This window comes from Thrips palmi, unplaced genomic scaffold (genome assembly GCF_012932325.1).
Source record: "Thrips palmi isolate BJ-2018 unplaced genomic scaffold, TpBJ-2018v1 HiC_scaffold_6, whole genome shotgun sequence".
Classification (NCBI taxonomy): Eukaryota; Metazoa; Arthropoda; class Insecta; order Thysanoptera; family Thripidae; genus Thrips; species Thrips palmi.
Window position 1 is genome coordinate 464785 of NW_023144633.1, and position 21447 is coordinate 486231.

The 21447-nt window shown below is 45.5% G+C and overlaps 5 protein-coding genes across 6 annotated transcripts; 3 read left to right on the forward strand and 2 right to left on the reverse strand.

Annotated features, from left to right (window-relative positions):
• Positions 1–67: 67 nt before the first annotated feature.
• LOC117651624 (STAGA complex 65 subunit gamma-like) lies at positions 68–2501 on the reverse strand. The gene is made up of 9 exons (XM_034395799.1): positions 1960–2501; positions 1761–1874; positions 1564–1690; positions 1380–1483; positions 1134–1243; positions 928–1058; positions 649–839; positions 393–551; positions 68–314 (listed from the first exon to the last, which is right to left on the reverse strand). Exons 1-9 carry the CDS (start codon positions 2064–2066, stop codon positions 194–196), a joined length of 1164 nt encoding a protein of 387 aa, XP_034251690.1. The 5' UTR covers positions 2067–2501; the 3' UTR covers positions 68–193.
• A 217-nt stretch (positions 2502–2718) lies between these two features.
• LOC117651952 (SET and MYND domain-containing protein 4-like) lies at positions 2719–8498 on the forward strand. Its single transcript, XM_034396579.1, has 9 exons — positions 2719–3156; positions 3210–3368; positions 3451–3623; positions 3685–3864; positions 4134–4255; positions 6786–7072; positions 7153–7372; positions 7454–7821; positions 7969–8498. The coding sequence occupies exons 1-9, from the start codon at positions 2852–2854 to the stop codon at positions 8201–8203; spliced, it is 2049 nt and encodes a 682-aa protein (XP_034252470.1). The 5' UTR covers positions 2719–2851; the 3' UTR covers positions 8204–8498.
• Positions 8499–8580: 82 nt separating this feature from the next.
• LOC117651499 (transmembrane 9 superfamily member 4) lies at positions 8581–12169 on the forward strand. The gene is made up of 10 exons (XM_034395540.1): positions 8581–8792; positions 9153–9369; positions 9442–9610; positions 9686–9856; positions 9931–10208; positions 10297–10500; positions 10610–10767; positions 10839–11098; positions 11184–11367; positions 11446–12169. The coding sequence occupies exons 1-10, from the start codon at positions 8724–8726 to the stop codon at positions 11683–11685; spliced, it is 1950 nt and encodes a 649-aa protein (XP_034251431.1). The 5' UTR covers positions 8581–8723; the 3' UTR covers positions 11686–12169.
• An 18-nt stretch (positions 12170–12187) lies between these two features.
• On the reverse strand, positions 12188–18247 carry LOC117651500 (rab11 family-interacting protein 5). 2 transcript variants are annotated; one of them, XM_034395542.1, is made up of 10 exons: positions 18138–18247; positions 17868–18045; positions 17161–17199; positions 16953–17058; positions 16404–16541; positions 15650–15822; positions 15355–15566; positions 14648–15278; positions 14393–14565; positions 12188–14245 (listed from the first exon to the last, which is right to left on the reverse strand). In XM_034395542.1, exons 2-10 carry the CDS (start codon positions 17896–17898, stop codon positions 14075–14077), a joined length of 1674 nt encoding a protein of 557 aa, XP_034251433.1. In that variant the 5' UTR covers positions 17899–18045; positions 18138–18247; the 3' UTR covers positions 12188–14074. The 2 variants fall into 2 exon arrangements, with proteins under 2 accessions (XP_034251433.1, XP_034251432.1); XM_034395541.1 differs by lacking the exon at positions 18138–18247 and having other exon boundaries at positions 17868–18131.
• On the forward strand, positions 18164–21435 carry LOC117651501 (AP-1 complex subunit mu-1). Its single transcript, XM_034395543.1, has 9 exons — positions 18164–18362; positions 18696–18780; positions 18882–19106; positions 19186–19316; positions 19401–19545; positions 19635–19825; positions 19908–20217; positions 20309–20434; positions 20514–21435. The coding sequence occupies exons 2-9, from the start codon at positions 18739–18741 to the stop codon at positions 20610–20612; spliced, it is 1269 nt and encodes a 422-aa protein (XP_034251434.1). The 5' UTR covers positions 18164–18362; positions 18696–18738; the 3' UTR covers positions 20613–21435.
• The last annotated feature ends 12 nt before the right edge of the window (positions 21436–21447 follow it).

The following is a 21447-nucleotide window of genomic DNA, read 5'->3' on the forward strand; positions in this document are numbered from 1 at the left end:
TAGTTTTTATATTTTTGTCTTATATTGTGTAGAATGAAGTTTCAGGTGTGAAGAAAAATAAAATCGGTTTTGATTATTGACAGTATATTTTTGAACAGATCAAATGCTTGGGTAAAAGTTATTAACAATTGAACAAAAGAATGAAAGACAATGTATATCGTAAATAAGATAAGATACTGTAAATTAAATTCTTTTACATTCGACGGACCCTTTTGGAGGGTTGAGAACTGCTGATGTTCAATACTGAAGTTAAATCAACCTTTCTGTCTTCTTCAAATTCCTCATTCCTTAAACTCTCTTCTTCTGACAGCAACCTAATAATAAGTGAAAATAGAATGTTTATAATACTTTTAAGAACGAGTCAAAAAACAATGAGAGAAGTCCACACTTACTGCTGTTGTTCAAGACTGTGCAGCATTTCAAAACCAGTTTGTAAAGTAGCAGAGGGCTGCAGAGCTAAATCCCCATCTGCAGTGCTAGGAAAATGCAACTGTGGAACATCATCCTCATCTTCACCCTCCTCTATTTCAGAAACTATTTCTTGTTTAATTCTAAAATTTAAAAAAAAAAAAAAAAATCATTTTAAACAGGAAAAAATTATTTTAACACATTTATTTGGAAAACACAATCAGGGGAGAAAGCACTTACGATGAGTCCCAGCCAGAAGAAGACGGTAAAGTTGCATTATAACTGTTTGCAAGTTCAACATATTCACATGTAAGCTGAGAACAAACATTTTCCAAATTCTCGATACGTCCAAGTATTTGCACTTGGTAGTGGGAATGCAGATCTCGAACACTACCAAGTCCCATTGTGTGGAAAACCTGCTCGACAGGATCCTGAAGAACACCATTATACCATAAGAGTGTGAAAGAAAGGGTCACTATTTCCAGTGGGAAAATTGGAAGCAGTGTTGTGGTGACTTACAGAGAATCCTCCTTCTCCTCCTCCTTCATGGGAGGCACCTTGATCTACAGTCACTCTTAACATGGTAGTTAGTCGTCGTAAAAAATCATCAACAGCATCCCTAAATACAAAAAGTGTCTCACCCATGGCACCTAATTAAAAAAGAATGAATATTATTGTCCACTTGTTAACAACACCAATTTTATAATAGGTTCTGATTTACATACCATCCCAACCAGAATGAGCAGCCAGAGCAGATATACTTTTAGTTAGAATGTACAGACATGAATCTAAACAGAGCTCTTCAGGAGGTGATCCTTGGCCTAATGTGAATGGTCTGTGTAAAAGAAAAAATAGAAGGAAAGAAAAATTTACTCTTTGAAAAACGATGTATTATTACTATGGTAAGCCTACAGAAAGCATCTATCCTGCTCAGAAAACTTTGGTAGGGGATTTTCGGATTAGACACTTACGTGTGCCGAGAAGGAAGGAATCCCAGAGGATGGACAACAGGATGTTTTAAATGTGTGGGTGGTCGCTGAGGAGCTGGAGGTGGTTCAGGGAGCCGTTGCTGAACCTGGCAAAAAGTGAGAAGATCCTCTAGCTCCACTTTTACTTCTAGTATCACTAATTCTTGAAGATAAGAAATACCTATACCTGTGGCGCTGATGTCGAAACTCTTCCTTGAGCGAGCAGGATCAGCTGTTTCAAGGCCGCAATATGCTTTCTCAGCTCAAGAGAGTATGAAACTTCACCATCAAGGGAGTAACTCTCAGTATCCAGCCTGCGGAGATAGACTGGATTGTGAATCTAGAAGTACGATAAGATGAAAGAGAAGGAGGTTACGGACTTACTCATCGTCTCCATATCCATCAAGTGGGTCGCCCTTGGTGTAATCATCAGAACACGACTTGTCGATCAAATCAGCGACAAGCTCCTTAGATAGTGCTTCTTGCAAGTCAAAAACACTGGAATACAATAAAATAAAAGTCATTAAACAAATTATGAACAGCACTCATGGAATATTTTCACTCAGCCCAATAAAATGCATACCTAGTTTCCTCTTCATCACTCTCAAATTCACCCCAATGGGACACAGGATTTTGTATCCCACTCCAGGACCCGCTCGCGCTCGCGCTCGAGACGGTTGGGGCGTTCATTTCACTCCCTTTACAGAGCAACAAACATTTCTATACGCATGAAAGCAATGGACTGTCAGACATCGTCAGCGGTTTCATTCATAAAGACTGACGCATTTCTGTACGTCATTACTGTATTCTACCGTAAAAACCATAACATTCTGTCAATGATCGCAGGTTAGGAATTAAAATGAAAACAAGAGAGAGAATGAGGAAGGCGACACGGCAAGCTCAGGGTAGAGGGCAGCACCGGGATACGCGCCACGATTTAGCCAGGGGAGCCCCTAGGAGTCTGCCAATTTCGCCCATAACTTCTTTGTCATGCAAGATAGACCCGTAGTGTAAGCGAGCCGATTGTAGGCAACGCTGCTAGCTTCCCAATAAGCTAGTTTCCATACATGTGCGATAATTGCAGTGAGAGCTATAAGTCAAAAACAGCATCCGTGCCGGCTGCCGCCTGGCTGCTAGTGGCGTATATCCCAGTGGCGCCCCTAGCGGCGAACGTCTGCAGTCGCCTTCCCCATGAAAACACGCAAGTGGCGCCACCTAGCGGGAGCGGGCGGCACTGACAGTATTCGCACGACACAGACCCCTACGCGAGACTACGCGCTGAGGCGGGGGGCGTGGGGCGCCGGCAAGAAGTCTATTTAAAGCCAGCGAGAAGGGAAAGGGGAGTTGGGTGTCTAGAAAATAAAGCGACTGGGACAGTCCCTGCGCGAAGGCGTTTCCTTCATACGACGAGTGTCGAGAGAGGTCGGCCGTGGAGATACTGCCGTGAATAGTTAGTCGTGTTGTCATACAACACGATGTCCGCGTCCGCGTTCGACGAGCTGGTGTCGGCGGTGTGGTGCGAGGCGCGGCAGGACGGCGGCGCGCTGCTGAGGGAGTTCACTGCGCCGGCCAGTGACACCAGTCGCGCACGCCGCGCGCTCCTGTTACCACAGCTGGCCGTCGTGCGCCAACGACTTGGTGGTCATGGTCACCAGGGGAAGGACCCGGAGCGGGCAGCGCGCGCCGTCATCCGGGCAAGCGAAGCGACCGCCGCCGAGCGCCACCTGGACGCCGTGCTGGCGCTCTCGGAGGCCGCCAGGTCCGCGGAATGCCAGTCAAAGTACCTGCTTTGTCTTTGAGTTTCAACTCTCACCACCACGGCGAACCCTTCAGGTTCGCGCCGCCGCAGAGCGAGCAGCTGTTGCACGCCCTGGAGGACCGCGCGGACGCCCTGCTGCGCCTGCACGAGCCGGAGGCCAGCCTGAGGGACTTGCTGTCGGTGAGAGAGGCGCTGGAGTCCTGCCAGCCCGCCACTGTGCAGCGACTCCTCAAGTACGTAAGTCCCTTCGCCTGCAAGGCATACAGTGCATAGTGGCCAGTGTCTGTCACACGTGTCCTGTCGTCGCCCGCGCAGGACACTGCTGGCCACGGCCTCCCGACTGGAGCGCCTGCGCGACCGTCCTCGGGCCGAGGCGGTCCTCCGGGAAGCCTTGAACGCCGTCCGCGACGCCGGCGATCTCCTGGACGCCTCCGCCAAGACGGCGGCCGTGAGCGACATCATGGAGCGCGTCAAGAGGCTCTCCAGCAGCGCGGTGCTCGCGAACGAGGTGCGTCCCTTGCGAAATGAAGCTCGCCGGAGATCGCCAAGGTCTACTTGTTTCTGGCGGACAGCCGTCGCCGCCGCCGCTCGTGTCGTCCGGCCTCGACGCGCTGCCCAAGCTGTTCGCTGGCGCACACCCCAGCATGCCGGCGGCGTCCGCGGCGCTGGAGCAGCGCGAGGATGCCGTCAAGGGCCGCCACCTCGTCGCCACGCAACACATTCCAGCAGGTCAGTGGAGGGCAGTGGAGTGGAGTCAATGAACGAGGACGCAAAGTGAACGCGAGGCACGTTTTCGCTGCTTTACTTTTGATTTTTGAGTGCCTTTCGTTCCACTCTACTTGCCGCCTGTGGAATCGAGGGTAGGCAGTCCCGCAAGGCACCACTGTTCGGCGGGTGGCCTACCTCCGACTTCACAGGCGCGCTGGAGCCCGACGCTGCTTGAAAGCTGGTGTAACAGTGTGTCGTTTTCTTTCCCTCCTCGCCGCTGCCGCCGCCAGGGAGCGCAGTCATCGCGGAGACGCCGTTCGCCTGGTCGCTGTCCTTGGAGGAGACGCCGACCCACTGCCTGCACTGCTGCGCCCCCGTCCTGGCGAGCGTGCCCTGCGCCTTCTGCAGTGACGTGAGTCCAAACAGGCGGAGCGATTCGTCGCCCTGTCTCTCTCGCACCCCTACGAGGCGCGCCGCGAGTGCGACAGAGACAGAACCGCCCTGCTCAGGACGGCGGCGGTGGCGCGGGAGAACTGGACGAGCCGAACTGAACCAGCACGACGACGTACATGACCACGCTGAGGCACATCTGGAAGCGAAAATGAGATCATGTCGTTGCGGCACTGACCGCCACCTCGTCGAACTCACTTCAACGTGAGAGGCTACACCAAAAGAATGCCCTACTCTGCTGAGCAGGGTGTTGTCCATGTCCAGGATGCCCAGAGGTGCCATGGTGGGCTTCTGGTGCATCAGCTGCAGGGAGAAAATGGTGAGCTGCAACAGATGTGAATTGTCATGGACGCTCCGTGCCGCCCATTTCCGACAAAAACGGGATCGACATGACTCCGATTTCGAGTTACTAACTCCGATCCCGAAAGGGGCTGACCAGGTATTCACCTCCTGTGCCTCCTCCTCGTTGACGAAGGGACACCGGAGGAGCTTGTGGACGTGGGAGTGCGTCTCACTGCCCTGCTGGCTGGCCCGCGAGCTGGCCACGCAGACCGCGATGGTGCCCGCCATGCTGTAGGCGGTGTTGAGGAGAAGTGCGTCGGAGTAAGACTCGGTGCCAGTGTAGTGGCCCGACAACTTCTGCCCGGTCAGGTACACCACCATGACGGCCATCGTGAAGTCGTTCATGAGGATGCCGATCATCTGGAACTCGAACGCCTGGCGGCGCGGCACCGCAGCGTTACCGCCGACACTTCTTTTTATTCTCGAGCACTGTTCAAGAGCACCTTGGTGATGAGGTCGAGCAGGTCGAGGGCCTTGTCGTGGGCGCCGCGCAGCGTCACCACCTTGCCGGCCGCGTCCGGCAGGTAGTGCTGGGGCCGCTCGCGCAGCAGAGTGGCCAACTGCTGCAGCTCGGCGTTGACGGTCTCGAAGCAAGTGGCCACCCGCTTGAGCAGGTGCGCCAACATGACGCGATCCAGCAAGTTCATCATCAGCCACACCAAGAGGGCCACGGTGGAGGGCTGCGGGAACAGTTGTCAGGAACCACCTCGACCAGGGGTCTCTTGAACGGGGACCCCTTGAACAGGCACCCCTTGAACAAGAACTCCTTAGGGACCCCTCGAACAAGGACCCCTTAGGGACCCCTCGAACAAGGACCCCTTAGGGACCCCTCGAACAAGGACCCTTTAGGGACCCCTTGAACAAGGACCCCTTAGGGACCCCTTGAACAAGGGCCCCTTAGGGCCCCCTTGAACAGGGTCCCCTTGACTAGGGTATGACTGCCTACCTACCAGCGATGCTAGGGAAAACATGAGGAGGACGGGGGTGTCGGTGGCAATGTAGGCCGTGATGGAGCCCACCATCTGCAAGGCTAGCAGCGCGCTGGAGAGGGCGTACGTCGCCGTGCAGCTTGGCCAGGACAGCACCGTGTGTAGCAGCCGGTGCTTGCGCACCGTGCCCACCAGGTAGAGCACGCTGCTGACGAAGGCCGTGAGGAACGTGACGCAGAACAGGACGTTCACCAACACCGGGTTCACTGTAATGTTGTCGAGGTCTCGCGCGAACTGGCGGAGGAACAGGGAGACGACCATGGGTTCACTGATTGCCTGAAGCCTGCCGTGCGTCGTACAGACTTACACCGTATCCGCGGTAGCCGTTCGCCAGGACGATGAGCAGGACCAGCGCCACGGAGTACGCCGTCCAGGCGCGCGACCTGCGGTAGGTGTGCCGGCCGCCCTCCAACCGGGGCCCCGTCGTCACCGGGCTCAGCCCCATCACCCTGGTCACCAGCACCGTGAGCCGCAGCGGGTCCCCCTGCCAGCAAGTCGAGGGACACCGTCACCACTGACTCGGAGACGCTTGCCTCGGTCGCTCTGTCTCTCTCACGCACTCACGGGGCGTCCCGTGTACTAGGTGCGAGGGAGACAGAGCGACAACTGTTGTAATCAGCCTCCAGTGCTCCAGGGGCTCCACTGCACTCACTTTCCTCAAGGGCACCACTCGCGGCAGGGGCGGAGTGGGTGGCGGCCGCACTGAGAACCAACATGGACAAATAAGTGTTTGCCTAAATTGGCCCCATAAAAAAATCGAAACGAAATAACAAACTCGCCTTTTTGAGCTTTGAGTGCCATCACCGATAGCCTGTGGAACTCGTCTCGTATCTTGTTCTGCACGGCCAGCTTGTCCCTGAAGGCCTGGTCCTTGCCGGGGCCCTGGAGGCCGTGGCGGTCCTTGCCCAAGGCGGCGTGCAGTCCGCTCATCTTGCTGCAGGTGCTGCCGTGCGTCCACTGGGACAGGGCGGCCAGGGCGGCCAGGGCGGCCAGGACGAGAGGGCCGTGCGCCGGGTCGTCCGCAGACCACTCCGTTGGATGAAATCGATTGGCAATCACTGCGCTAATGCCTGTTTGACCGTCCTGCCTGTCGATGCCGCCTTCAGGCGCCTGCAGGCCTCCATCCCCGCCGCTCCCTTGCTGCAGCTTGTTTGCCCCCAGGCGGTGTTCTGCGGCCGGGCGTGCCGGGACGCCGCGCTGCCCGCCTACCACTTGGCCGAGTGCGGCATGCTCGGACAACTCGTGCCGCCACGGCCCGACGCCGAGCTCAGCCCCATGGCCCTGCTCGCGTACCGCATCGTGGTGCAGGCGGCGGGGCTGGCGGCCCAGGTCGCCGCGCGGACGGACGCCGTCGTTCTGCCGCGGGCCTTCGTCGAGCTCCACCAGGACCACCAGGACGGCGAGGGAAGGAAGAAGAAGGGGAGGAGGAGGAAGAAGGAGGAGGATGGGTGTGTAATGGTGCTCTCGTTGACCGCCGCGACGCAGACGGGGCTACGCAGTCCCGGAACACGATGTGCCTGTTGTGCAGGTACGACGCCGTGTTCGCGCAGGTGACGCACTCGGACAGACGGACGCCGGCCGACCTGCTCAAGCGGTCCTTGACGGCGGCCTTCCTGACGTGCTGCCTGGAGGCCGTGCTGCAGGTGCGCCTCGCGCCCCGCGGGGAGGTCCTCGACGAGGTCCTCGACGAGGTCCTCGACGAGGAGCAGCGCGTCGTCCTGACCGCGGCCTTTCTCCGCCACCTCCAGGTAAGCGGGCAGGCAGCAGGCAGGCTGACGTTGGCTTCCCTTTCAACTCATCGCTGTCACGGCCACGCTGGCCGCGCGCAGGGCTGCTCCTGCAACGCGTACCAGATCTCGGAGCACCGGCTGGCCGGCGGCTCGGTGCGCGCGGCGCGCGGCGTGGAGCTGGGCGGCGCCTGCTACCCCACCGTGTCCCTCGTGAACCACGCCTGCAGCCCCAACGTGGCGCGCCACTCGCACGGCAACGTCTGCGTCGTCAGGACCACCCGCGCCGTCGCCAAGGGCGCCGAGCTGCTCGACAACTACGGCCCCCACTTCCTGGAGCACGACCTGGAGGAGCGCCGCGCCGCGCTCGAGAAGCAGTACATGTTCCAGTGCGCGTGCGTCGCGTGCGCCAACGACTGGCCTTCCCTGGAGGACTTGGAGCCGCACCCGCAGCAGAAACAGGGTCGCAAGTGAGTCATGTGGCACCGCACGTCAATTACACCCTCTGCTTTTTCGTCGCTCTGTGTCCCTCCCGCGTCCTGGGGAACGCCCTTGGAGTGCGAGAGGGACAGCGACGACAGCACTGCTGCGAACCAAGGTTCCGATTTGTCCCACAGGGCAAAGCGGCCTCCCCCGGTCCACCAAACAGCGGAGCTCGCCGCCCAGATGCACGCCGGGGTGCAAGAGCTGCTGCAGGGCCGCCTGGAGGAGGCCCTGCAGAGCGCCCTCAAGTACTCGGCGGCCCTGGCTGTGCAGCAGCAGCCCCACAAGCCGCCCTGTGGCGAGCAGGTGCGGGCGGACCAGGTCGTCTCGCTCTGCTGGAGTTTGGCCGGGAACACTGTCAGATATTGACCAATTAAGTCCAAATAAATGTATTCAACATAGAATCTCGCTTGATGAGCTCTATTTATTTCCGTTTGCATGTTTGCATTGATCCTACGGGACGCAGAGAAATTTTCCTGCGTCGCAGTACGGTTGGATGCCTACTCCCGGCGTTTACAGTGAGCGGCTGCAATGATCTGAACGTGTATCAGCTCCTCCTGGGCTCCCCCTTATCTGCCAAGGGTGTGCATATTTGAATGACGCTTGAGTTTCCTTTTCCTTGAGCGACCAAACTGGAGCTTGAACACTACAAAAATCGCATCCACTCCTGGTACACCTTAATCCATCCCCTGGGCATCCCCCTGCCCCTCCCCCCTCCTCCCCCAATGTGACTGCGAATAATCGATGTCAGTCGGAGAGGCAGAGGGAGAAGAAAAGCAGGAGACCACGTAAACCAAAACTGGATTCTGATTTCAACCATTTGGAAATTATCTGCAATTTTGTTTGAGTTACGGACTTTTTGTTGACTGAGGGCGGCTCTTCGGTCTGAATGTTGCCGTTTACAGCTCCTTCTATGATGGATTTTTCGTGCAGACATCGAAGTTCCAAGTTATTGACTGTAAGTTACACTTGAGGGAAATCGTTCGGCATTCTGCTACGCCTTCGAAAATTGATTTGCTTAACTTCTTGCTTAGTCAGTTTTTCCAGAAGTTTTCCCGTTTGTTCTCTCTTTATTTGCCTCTTGAAAATTTTAAACTATTGCCCTGTTCATAATTGCCATATTTTCCTTTGAGGTTACTGGACACTTGAGTACTTTACCAAAATAATGCGTCTTGTTATCAAAGTTGTTTTAGATTTTATTTCAACCGCTTCAATTGCCTTGTCAATATAACATTTGGTTACTTTGAGCCTAACAGTTCTAAGCTGCAGTCAGCGTCATTTCAAAATATCTACTCAACGCCATCTTGACATGTTGCAGGTCCTTTCATCGGTGTTTCTTGTCCTTGCGCTATGGACTCAAAAATTAAATGCTTTTTATGTTCCTGGAGTAGCCCCTGTTGAATTTAAACGTGGGGATAGTATAGATGTTAAGGCTGTCAAAATGACAAGTACTCATACTCAATTGCCGTATGAATACTACTCACTCCCGTTCTGTGAGCCCAAAAATGGCACCTTCTACAAATCAGAAAATTTAGGTAAGTTTCTGTAAATCATAAAATTTACCTTAATAGATTTTTTTCACTATCTATTTGAAATATTTGTTGTAGGTGAGGTTCTTCGTGGCGATCGAATTGTAAACACACCCTATGAAGTTCGCATGGCAGAAAATGTAACGTGTCGCTTGTTGTGTAACTCACCTGACCGACCTATCAACTGGAGGGAAATTGAATCTCAGACTGTTATCAGTCGTATTGAGCATGAATACAATGTCCACCTGTAAGTTGTGAGCACTTTAGAGACATTCTCTATCTTTGCTTCCTAAAAGTTAATAAAATTTTTATATTGTTTCAGCATTGTTGATAATCTTCCATGTGCTACAAAGATTGTGGACATGGTAACAAAAAATGTGCAGCATCGTCCTGGCTATCAACTAGGCTATCAAGTGGACAATGAGGGTTCCAACAAACCAGTTTACATCAACAATCATTTGAAACTTATTCTATACCACCACCCACATTCAGTGTAAGGTTTCTAATTATTTATTCATGAATTGTACAAGAGGGCACATTACAATATTGTTGAAACCCTTCTTGCAGAAACACTTACAGAGTAGTGGGATTTGAAGTTGAAGCTCGGAGTATCAGCTCAGATAGCATGAGATTTAATGGAGATTCCTGCCGATTCCCAGAAGGAGCAAGTGGACAAATGGTCAACCGAGTTGGTGGCACAAAGCTTTTCTTTACGTACTCAGTTGAGTGGCGGCCATCTGATGTGTCATGGGCTTCACGGTGGGACATATATCTTGGCATGAGTGATGTTAAAATTCATTGGTTCTCCATAATCAATTCCTTAATGGTTGTATTTTTCCTTTTTGGTAAGTGTTTCATTTTCCCTTTCAAATATTACCAAATTATTTTAGAAATGTTTTTATTATTTTGCATTGTATTACTTTGTGTTTTCAGGAATTTTGACAATGATTATAGTTAGAGCACTTCGAAGAGATATTGCCAGGTACAATACTTACGAAGCCCTTGAAGAGGCCATTGAAGAAACTGGTTGGAAGCTAGTCCATGGTGATGTTTTCCGTCCACCTCGGCACCCTCGTCTGTTTGCAGCAGTAATAGGCTCTGGAATTCAAATTTTTTTCATGGCCCTGTACACAATAGGTATAGTATAGTTTGTTACTCAGTTCTTTGTTGAAGTTTTCTTTCTATTTTTCTGGCAAACTTCTTCCCCATTGTTTGTTTACAATGTTTTTCTTTCACTTTTACACAGTATTTGCAACTCTTGGAATGCTTTCTCCTGCATCACGAGGTGCTTTGATGAATGCAGCCATTTCATTGTACATCCTCAAGGGGCTTATTGCTGGCTATTTTTCTGCGAGGGTTTACAAGACGTTGAAAGGTAGAGAGTGGAAGAGAGCTGCATTTTTGGTGAGTGGTTAAAAAATTAGTTGCAATAACTTCTTACTTATGTTTTTCAATAAGACAACTCTTGCTTTCAGACGGCAACATTGTACCCAGGAATTGTATTTGGCACTTGTTTCTTCCTAAACTTCTTCATTTGGGGAAAACATTCCAGTAGTGCAGTTCCCTTTGGTACTATGGTGTGGCTTATGTTCCTGTGGTTTGGTATCTCATTACCACTGGTGTATTGTGGTTACTACTTTGGCTATCGTAAACAACCTTACCAACATCCAGTCCGTACAAATCAAATTCCCCGTCAAGTCCCAGATCAACTGTGGTACATGAACCCAATATTCTGGTAAGCTTCTTTATGTAATCACAACATTATAAGTGTAATTTGAAATTGTTTTATCAAATTTACGATTTTTTTTTCTTTGGTTTAGTTCTTTGATGGCTGGTGTTCTACCATTTGGTGCAGTGTTCATTGAACTCTTCTTCATTTTCACTGCTATTTGGGAAAATCAATTCTATTACATGTTCGGATTCTTGTTCCTGGTGTTCATAATCCTGGTGGTGTCTGTGTCCCAGATATCCATTGTAATGGTGTATTTCCAACTTTGTGGAGAGGTAACTGACAAAAATTTTTCAATATAAATGTATTAATCTTTGTTGTCTCTTTTGTAACAAGCCTTTTTTTCTCCTCAGGACTATCGCTGGTGGTGGCGTTCTCTTGCTGTATCAGGAGGATCTGCCATTTATATATTTGGCTATGCAGTCTTCTACTTTTTTACCAACTTGGAAATCACTGAATTTACCCCTACACTTTTGTACTTTGGATATACTGCTCTGATGGTTATTACCTTTTGGTTTTTAACTGGTACAATCGGTTTCTTTGCTGCATATTTCTTTATCAGAAAGATTTATGGTGCAGTTAAAATTGACTAGGCGTGTTAGGAATGAAATTACTAAATTATATTTTCAGTTTTAGTGGGAGACATGTGCACTTCTATCCTTAATGGTGCTTCAATACCTATTTGTAAATATTGTAATTATAAATGTTTATTTATATAAAACGTGACTTAGTGTTAACCCAAGAAAAGTGTTGTCATCAGCTTTCAAGGATTGGTTGCCTTGGAAATCGGTGCTTGTTTGTTGGAGAGGCCTTTTGCTGGTAGCGCAAAAGCAAAGCGCTTTCAGGACACTGTGGAAAATCCCTCTGACCTCTGTGATATTAGGCACATGGCCTCTTAGTGATAAAGCTACTTTGCTGTCATCAGTCTCTTACTGGCATACTGCGCAAGACAGTTAAGTGTGCTGACAAGTGCTCCAAAAATGACAACTGACCCTATTTTTTTTGTACAGTTATCCCCTTATGACATACATTAGTAACTTTTCTTTTAATAAATAGCAAATCTTGATTGAGGATTCATTATGAGTGGTTGATTAGTTCCTTTGAGAAAACTTTTTATTAACATAGGCATGACCATGCAAAACAAAACATTGTCCAAAAAGCACAGCTTCCATCATACATTGGTTCGTCTAATAATAATTTGGGATATCATACTCTTTTCTTTTAAACACGGAAGACTACTTAATGCAGGATTGGCTAAATAACAAGAACGAGTACATCAAGCACCTAAACAGCATGTCCAACATAACGCACATCCATCACAATCTCATGGCAAGTTAAGAAGAACAGAAAAAATTGCCTTAAATAAATGATGCTTCTTAATTCAGAGAAAAAATTGTTTTGGACGGAAATTCTGAATGTTCACCCGCATCCTTATTACGTTAGACTTACCAAAGATACATAATTTGGGGTTAGCTTTAATTTTCTACAACTAGCAGTCCGCTTTTTTCTTTATCATAAGTCATAAACATAGGCTCTATTATTTTCAATTTGAATTCATGGTATTTACATAGAGTTAAGTTAATAATGTCAATACAAACAACAAAGTAGATGAACAAAATAAACCCATCTCAAGCCTCAGGTGCAATAAGTCTAGGTCAGATCACAGGTCCATAGAATATTAACAGTATAATAATTACAATAATATAAGTTGAAATATTGGTTGGTAATATGGCGATGTAGACATAGACATTGGTGCAAGAAGTAAATGTTTCCTTGAGCACCGGGACGGCCTTTCAAAAATTTTAAAAATTAAGTTTTTATTTGTTTTTATCACAGAATATATTAAGTATTCAAAAACATATTTGCATGGTTAGAATCAGTTCAAAACATCACAATCAAAAGCTGCCAGATATACCAATTAGAACCTGCTATCCAGCGTGGGGAAGTTTGGATACATAATATGAGATGAAAATCTGTACATTACATACAGAACATGATAAACCTTACAAAAAAGGTTGGATACAAAAATGCAGGCATTAACCAATGGATCACCAATGTACATCTGCATGGAGTTGTATAAACTACAAGGCGAATGGTATTCTTCATACCTTTCAATAGGTGAACAAATAACAGCTAAAGCAATAAGAATCAAATCAAGGCAAAATTGTGCATTTGCACACCACCTGCTTGGATCCCAGAAAACATGATTATAATAGTATCCATTAGCTGCCCTCCACCACTGCTGTTACAAAACATCTCCAGAGGTACGCTATGTACACATAAACAATGTGATGTCAATGTGAATAAATTTTCTTTTTTCTCTAACAAAAAAGTGATTATTGTCATAAAGGCAAGAGGGCAATATTTTTTTTGTCTTATCATGTTTAGTCTACTTATGATCAATTTTATGGCCACAGTACAACTTGCCACGTTGCCACACTTCAATATCATTAAGAGTGCAGATTATCTCTGTGGAGCACTAATAGGAAACAGGAAACGTAAAGTGGTCTGATAATATTTACAATGCAAACAAAGCACTCTGACATGATCAATTATTAAAATATGGCAAAATGAAATGCAGAAGCTCTTTTAAGTGTAGAAGTAAAAAAATATAAGTAGCTCCAAATTCACTTGTCTGAGCAACACACATCATTTCAACTATATACAGAGGAAAACAGTATTAGTCATTCTATAAAATATATGTCACCAACCAAAACAAACACCAAACTACATAATCAACAAGGAAAATTCCCTTCTTTGTACACAAATAAATAACATGCTTGTGTTTAAGTCAGCAAAGATAAAGCTTTTGATTTCAAATGTCTGACATCTACTCCGAGGGTTCTGAACAGTTTTGTTCTGGAAAACATCTGATCTGATTGATGTAGAGACAAGCACAGTTTTGAAAGACATGCCAAATTTAATGTGGGCATTAGCAGTGCTTAAAGCTAAAAATCACTGTATTTCAAAATAAAAGCTTCATCATGAAAAGCTTGCCTGGGCCTTGCAAGTTATGAAGGGGTTTTGAAGAATGCGAGGAGTTGTCTCCATCACTCGAAGCAGCAAGTTGTCCAAATAGTCTTCCAAGTCCTTCACCCGTTTCTTCTGCACTTCAGCTTTGCCTTCCATCTGAAGGATCATATCAATCAAATCCTGAAAAAATCAGAGGAATATGAATAAAATAAAAAGGATTAATATAACAGCTATGGTTTATATTTACATTCACATATTTCAGCAGAAATAAAAAACAAAAGGACAGGACAAATAGCAAAAAGTTGACATCTCAGTTTTACTACTTGCCTCTCTACTTTTATCTTCAAATCTACGCAGAACTTCTGATGATAAACGAGACTGCATCTGTGGAGAACTTTGACCATTCTTTTCCTTCTCTCGACCGACAATGATCCTCTCACCACGAGCATCAGCAATTAAATTAGCTGAACTTGGAGGTTCTGGAGCAGGTGATTTAGCCTCTGGAAATTAAAACAACAATGTAGGTTCAAAATTTGATCTTAATTTCACCACTAAAGGATCCAACATAGCCTAAAATAATACCTTTGCCCATTCGGAAGTTCTTGAATTTGGCTTTCAGATTGGACTTGGTCTTTTCTTTGTCATCATCCACGCGTTCTGGTTCGGTTCCTCCACTTCCAATCGACTGTTGAGAACCAAATGCTGAGTTGAGCCCACTTAAAGTTTTATTGAAGCTTGGTGAAGCAGGCAGTCCTGGGGATGATGGGACTGCTGGAGATGGGGCCAAAGCAGGGGAAGAGGGTGCTGCTGCAGCGACAGGAGCGGGCGTTGACGGTAGTGGAGGTGGAATGTCTTCTTGGGGCTGGGGCTGGGGCTGGTTTAGCACTGGGATGCGAGGGCTTTCCCAGGACCGTCGTTTCAGCGTATCTGTGCTGGGGGAATCTTTGCGCCCATACAACTTCTGTTCCCACTCATCAGCAGGTGGGTTAGCAGAAAGAGGAGACGCATTCGTCACAAGAGTGCGAGGCGGCTTGGATGGTGGTCCCAATGTGTTTCTACCATGAGACGAATTTGACACTCCTGAGGCTGAACGGCGAAGAAATTCACCACCAGCCAAATTTTCCATAGAGCCAGATACAGGAGTATGATGTGCTCCAGTGGATCCATGTACATTGAGAGAGCTTCCTGAACTCTTGTGAGACAGCTCATCAAACTGAAAACAGCAGAACTCAGTAAATCTGACCTTTAAAACAACATAATATAAAAGAAACTCCGGTAAGGATACATACCCGAAATTCATCATCACTTTCACCTTCACTTATGACACCTGGATCTGCATCTCCAATCCTCTGACCATAAGATTGGTAAACTGAGCCCTCAGGTAGAACTTCTTCGCTAATCTGTTTCTTTGAGCCCCTGCCAACTTTGGCTCCGATGGACTTGGCCAGTTTCTTCAAACCTTTCTTCTTCTCCAGACTCCCAATACTGAGCAGGCTGCCCCCTGTCAAATTAAAAAGTTGCTGTAGTTTTCCCTAAGAGTGTATAAGAAGGAATGGTACTGAAAAATTAGGACAATCTACTTACCAACAGACTGTGCCATGTGTGACAACTGTCCCAAAGAAGACTTGTGCTTTTCTTTTTTACTCAGGTCAGTGAGAGATCCTGCTTTCACAATGAAGCCCACTTTTACCTCAAGTTCCCCACGTTGTTTGTCCTTGCCTTTCTCCTTCCCAGGTTTGCCCCGCAGAGTGTACCACCTAGCAGAAGCAAGCAATAATAAAATTTATGCTCCTTACAGGAACAACACAACACCCACACACATTGGAACATTTAAAAAAATATTAAAACAAAGCAGCTTATTTTTTTTATCATGCATCACATATGATGACTGACCCATATTTCACTGGATTCCATATAGGAAATGGTCCCCCCATATATTGTCGTTCTACATAATATCTCATCAAAGCAAATCCTCCAATCGGACACATTTTAACAAAAAAAAGTCAGACAAGAGGGAATATTTCCATGCGCAGCCTCTAGAAGAACCCATGTTACTGGAGAGGAGGCAGTGAGAGTGCATCTCCTCAATGTGTGTCTCAACACCTACACACCAGCAAAGGGAAATGGAAGGGGAAGGAGAGGTAGGGATCTGTGGGGGATGCACACAGTGTGCAGGACAATGCTAGAGACATTCAAGGTCTCTGTCTTGCAGCAGCAGAATGTAACGCAAAAATAAAATAAAATAATAATATCCCTAAAGTGCAGTGTTCCACTCCTCAAAAATGAAAGCATATGAGAAATTTTCTTTAGAATAAATTTACAAATATAGTGAACTAACCTGTTGCGTGGCCTTTCATATACGTCAAATTCTGCTAAAGGAATGCTGACTGTTCCCAAAAACTCATCTACACCAAGAAAATTGCGATGGAGTGCAGTGAGAGTGATCTCTGCTGTATTGCCATGTTTAGGGATTTCCCTGAAAGAAGAAAGAGAAATAAAACCATCAAAACAAAAAAAAGGCAGCTATATCTGCCCCGATGTACCAGAGTAAAAAATTTAAATAACTACTTAAATATTTTTGTTTCAAAAAAGAAAAAAAATTGCTTTTTACTCTGTAGCTAGTGAAACACTCATGATGACCTCCCACAGTGACCATTCACTGACATTAGGCAACCAGCAAGGCCTCCAAGGCCTGCAAGGTCAGAGACCCATTGTCACACCCACTCAAGTCTTCTTCAGCTCTACAGGTCCAACAGACTCTTTGACACACTTTACCACAAGTATCAACAAGGCGCTATCTCTATTTTCTTCAACTCAGATTTTAGCAGGTGTTTTATAGGAGATTAATCTAAAAAAATGAGAAAAAAAAAAGGGCATTAATACTTACAGTTCACACTCTTCATGCCATTCAATATTGGTTGGTGCCTTTTCTTTAACAGATGTCTGGTACTTTTCCTTCCCGAGGGCGATAGTGACAAATGCGTCGTTAAGTCCTGAGGTAAACAAGAGACATTAAGTAAATTGTTTTCTTTTTAAGAGAAAATCTTAAACAGCATTCATCTCACATTTAATAATAAAAGTCATACATGACTCACCATTTTTGCCTTTGATTAAAAGTCCTCTGGCTTTTTGGACTGCAATAAAATAAAACAGAAAATACAATTTTCATTTTTAGCAGTGTACATTTTTTTTAGGTAGTGAACAGGATAGGAGACAACATCAAAGCACATTAAAAATAAGATAAAGAGAGCACAGCAATGATCAAAAGATACCCTAACGACATCAATACTATCCATTTGCAGATGAAAGAAAACATGGCCTACATTTAGTAACGTATGAGTGAGCACATCATAACAGCGTTGTCGGTGAGTTCAATTTGATGGAAAGGGCTGAATGGAGGCTACAGCAATGGACAACACGGACAGGCGATTTATTGCAACTTTAAATGGAGAACAAAGACCAACTGAAACATTGTCACCAAGCCCAAAAGAAATCCTAGGATTATACCTCAGGTCATTTGACATTCCAAAATGACAACGTTGTCAAGTCAATAAGAGAAGGGGTTGCTAGTCACAAATGGCTATATTTGAAGCTCAGTCCAGCCTATAATGACTTTGAGTACAAGTAAAGTAAGAACAACACATAGATAACAGAGCAGAGGTTATTAGTCACCAACTAGGCTAACTGTACCAATAATAGAACCAGAGATCTCAGTTAAGGAGCAATGCTTCCTAATATGTCACTACAATTCTGCACACTTCAAAATAAAGCGTGAACGTATAGACCCACTGAAAAACCTCACCTGTCACTTGGACGTGTGTGGGACTCCACATTCTAAAGTCAGGAATTCGCTGCTTCACACGTCACTGCAGACATAGATGGGTTGGGACGTCTACAATCACCGTTATTCGTTACTCGAGCTCAAACACACTAGCACTGCATCGATGCGATGCAGTCACGTCAGAGTACCGATAGGAAAACTGATAAAAAGAGGACGGGATGATTCAACGAATGAGTTCAAAACAAGCAATTAATAAAAATAAGAAAAAATAAACACAGGATGTAAAGTTACGGCGAAGTGTTTGCGCAGCCGCCGCTAGATGGCGCTTGTGTTCCGCCGAATCCACACAATCCACACCTGCCGTCATGGCACTGTGGAAATGATTGGAAAGCAAAATCAATTTGTGATGATAAGTTATTGTTTCAATTCTACACCTGTTGCAATGATTTCAGTTTCTAATTTCTTGGTTAAAAGCTGGTTTTGACCGGTTACCGTGTTCGTCAGACACATCTAGAGGTATGTAAAGACCTTGTTTGTGTACTCTTCCACACCCATCGGTCAGCTTCATCCAACATTGTCAAATATTATTGCAAGTATTGGTCAGCGTACTTTCCTTTTGGACCTCCCCCACAGTTTCACTCAGCACTGTCTCTCGCATACCATGGTTTTCCTCCTTGCACTTCATCCACATCTGCCATAACCTTCCCGTTAGGTTAGGTTGATAAATATTTGACACTCCTCCATATCGCTCATTGACCTGTTTTTCCGAATATCTACCTCGTGCCCATTTCCTACTGGTTGTTCATTTCTTTCCATTCTCCCAATTTATATTTTATTTTCTTGTTTCAGGTTAATTTTCAGTGTATGAATGAAATAGTCAAATTCTTTCAAAATGTCGTCATCAGCTGTTTATTTGCTGGATGTGAAAGGGAAGGTGAGATTAACAACCTTGGTTTGCTGCTGCTTCCCTCAGCGGTTTGAAATTAAGCACTTTCTTCTGGGGGTGCTATGGTCTCTCATTCAATATGTTCGCAGGTGTTAATTTCCCGAAATTATCGAGGTGACATTGACATGGGAGTGATTGAGAAGTTCATGCCTCTTCTCATGGAAAAGGAAGAAGAGGGGCTTCTGACTCCCATTCTCCAAACTAATGATTGCACTTTTGCTTATATTAAGTACAATAACTTGTACATTGTTTCCACAACTAAGAAAAATGCCAACATTGCTTTAGTTTTTACGCTTTTACACAAGATTGTTCATGTGAGTATGGTTTTGCATGCTTATTCATGTGGCTTATATATAGTGCTCCTTACACCTCATTACAAACTTCTGGTTGCAGGTCATGATAGAATATTTTAAAGAGCTGGAAGAAGAAAGTATCCGTGATAATTTTGTGGTTATATATGAATTATTAGATGAATTGCTGGACTTTGGCTACCCCCAGACAACTGACAGCAAAATTCTCCAAGAGTATGTTTCATCAAGATTCTTTTATGCCAGTTATCTTTCAAAGATCTTTTCAAATATATGTTTTGCTTCTTATTTTGCCTCCAGGTATATCACTCAGGAAGGACACAAACTTGAAATTCAGCCCCGACCGCCTCCTGCTGTCACAAATGCTGTGTCCTGGCGCTCTGAAGGCATTAAATATCGTAAAAACGAAGTTTTCTTGGATGTAATAGAGTCTGTGAATCTATTGGTGAGAGTCACTCTCTTTTTTCACGTACAATTGGCTGAGTTAATTCTAATTTGTGGCTAATTTGTTTCCTTATCCCCTCTGCTTTCCAGGCTAATGCCAATGGAAATGTCTTGCGAAGTGAAATTGTTGGAGCCATCAAAATGAGAGTGTATCTATCAGGAATGCCAGAATTAAGACTGGGTTTGAATGATAAAGTTCTTTTTGAGAGCACTGGTCGAGGAAAGTCCAAGTCTGTTGAACTTGAAGATGTGAAATTTCATCAATGTGTCCGTTTATCAAGGTATTGTTAAGGCTCTTTGCATCTTCTAGTTTTAAATATTGAGGAGGGTATGCCATTTATTCAAAAACATATTGTCTTGTAGGTTTGAGAATGATAGAACTATCTCATTTATCCCTCCTGATGGGGAATTTGAGCTTATGTCTTACCGGCTCAATACACATGTGAAGCCACTCATTTGGATTGAGTCTGTAATTGAGAGGCATGCCCACAGTCGTGTTGAATACATGATCAAAGCAAAGTCACAATTCAAGCGCCGATCAACAGCCAACAATGTTGAAATCGTGATACCGGTCCCAGCAGATGCAGACTCACCCAAGTTCAAGACAACTATTGGCAGTGTGAAATATGCTCCTGAGCAGAACGCCATTACATGGACAATTAAATCATTCCCGGTATGTATAATATAGTTCCACTTGTAATACCCATTCAATTTAAGTAGTTAATTTTTCAAAACTTTTATTTTTATTTTTCAAAATAATTTAGGGGGGCAAAGAATATCTTATGCGAGCACATTTCGGTCTACCAAGTGTTGTTTGTGAAGATTCAGAAGGGAAACCACCCATCCAAGTCAAGTTTGAAATTCCCTACTTTACCACTTCAGGCATTCAGGTATGCAAATTTTATGATGATTGGTTCAAAATCCTTACAGGTAAACGGGCTTTTAACCTTTTTGCTTTTATTTTTCCAGGTCAGGTACTTAAAGATTATTGAGAAGAGTGGTTACCAAGCTCTTCCTTGGGTGAGATACATCACTCAAAACGGGGACTACCAGTTGAGAACAAATTGAGAGCTGTATCATGCAATTACATACTTGTATTTTTGTGACGGCTTGACTGAACGGTTTTGTTCTGTTTTCCTATTGTTACTGATAAGTTTGTCAGAAGTATATAGTTGTAATTTAATTGTGATGTTATATTGTTGCAACTTCACTGTCATTCACTTGTCAACTTCTTAATCAATACCAGGAAGTAACTGGTGCCTTTGTTTATAAAAATCAGTATTTCTTTTGAAGATAAAATTATTTTAACCATTTTATGAATTTAAATTTTCTTACAAGAGTCTGCCCAACTTAAAGAAATCTTACACAATAAGTTATTCCAAGTAGACATGACACTTGATGCTGATGACTGAGAAATAGTAAATTCTGGCATTTTTTTAGTTGTCTTGTTACAGTGTATTGAAATTTGTTAATTGCCTTCAAACTTAAATCTTTGGAGCCTTTATTCTAAATGATGTCTTTAGTATAGTGTGGAAGTGACCTTTCATGTAGGCAAGAATAACATCTGCGTGTAGGTGCAGGCTTTTGAGGAGTTGTCATGTTGAGTTAGCGTGAATGGTTTCCAAATGGTATCATCAGAACGAATCATTCAAGACCAAATGGACAATCCCATTGGTCTTTATTGGTGTATATAATGCTAGATTGTTTTTATTAGTTTTTATGACTTGCAGAATTTTTAATTTATGCCTCTGTGGTTTTAAACTCTTAAAGACAGGTTTGTTCCTAAATTGACCTACACTCCTGACAATGGGTACTAAACTAAGTCTTTGGTCTTCATATTTTTTAAATGTTATTTTGTTGACTTAAATAGTAAACTTTGCTTTCTCCTTTATTTATTCTTCTT

Coding starts and splice junctions, on each gene's coding strand:
- LOC117651624 (XM_034395799.1), bottom strand. CDS start 2,066: ATGAACGCCCCAACCGTCTCGAGCGCGAGCGCGAGCGGGTCCTGGAGT. Junction 1,875..1,959: donor AGTGATGAAGAGGAAACTAG/GTATGCATTTTA, acceptor ATTGTATTCCAG/TGTTTTTGACTTGCAAGAAG. Junction 552..648: donor TCTTCTGGCTGGGACTCATC/GTAAGTGCTTTC, acceptor TTTAAATTTTAG/AATTAAACAAGAAATAGTTT.
- LOC117651952 (XM_034396579.1), top strand. CDS start 2,852: ATGTCCGCGTCCGCGTTCGACGAGCTGGTGTCGGCGGTGTGGTGCGAG. Junction 3,865..4,133: donor CACGCAACACATTCCAGCAG/GTCAGTGGAGGG, acceptor TGCCGCCGCCAG/GGAGCGCAGTCATCGCGGAG. Junction 7,373..7,453: donor CCTTTCTCCGCCACCTCCAG/GTAAGCGGGCAG, acceptor GGCCGCGCGCAG/GGCTGCTCCTGCAACGCGTA.
- LOC117651499 (XM_034395540.1), top strand. CDS start 8,724: ATGTTGCCGTTTACAGCTCCTTCTATGATGGATTTTTCGTGCAGACAT. Junction 9,857..9,930: donor TACCACCACCCACATTCAGT/GTAAGGTTTCTA, acceptor CCCTTCTTGCAG/AAACACTTACAGAGTAGTGG. Junction 10,209..10,296: donor GGTTGTATTTTTCCTTTTTG/GTAAGTGTTTCA, acceptor TTGTGTTTTCAG/GAATTTTGACAATGATTATA.
- LOC117651500 (XM_034395542.1), bottom strand. CDS start 17,898: ATGTGGAGTCCCACACACGTCCAAGTGACAG. Junction 16,542..16,952: donor TGGCATGAAGAGTGTGAACT/GTAAGTATTAAT, acceptor TTCTTCTTTCAG/GGAAATCCCTAAACATGGCA. Junction 14,566..14,647: donor GAACTTCCGAATGGGCAAAG/GTATTATTTTAG, acceptor TTTAATTTCCAG/AGGCTAAATCACCTGCTCCA.
- LOC117651501 (XM_034395543.1), top strand. CDS start 18,739: ATGTCGTCATCAGCTGTTTATTTGCTGGATGTGAAAGGGAAG. Junction 20,218..20,308: donor GGACAATTAAATCATTCCCG/GTATGTATAATA, acceptor AAAATAATTTAG/GGGGGCAAAGAATATCTTAT. Junction 20,435..20,513: donor TTACCACTTCAGGCATTCAG/GTATGCAAATTT, acceptor TTATTTTTCCAG/GTCAGGTACTTAAAGATTAT.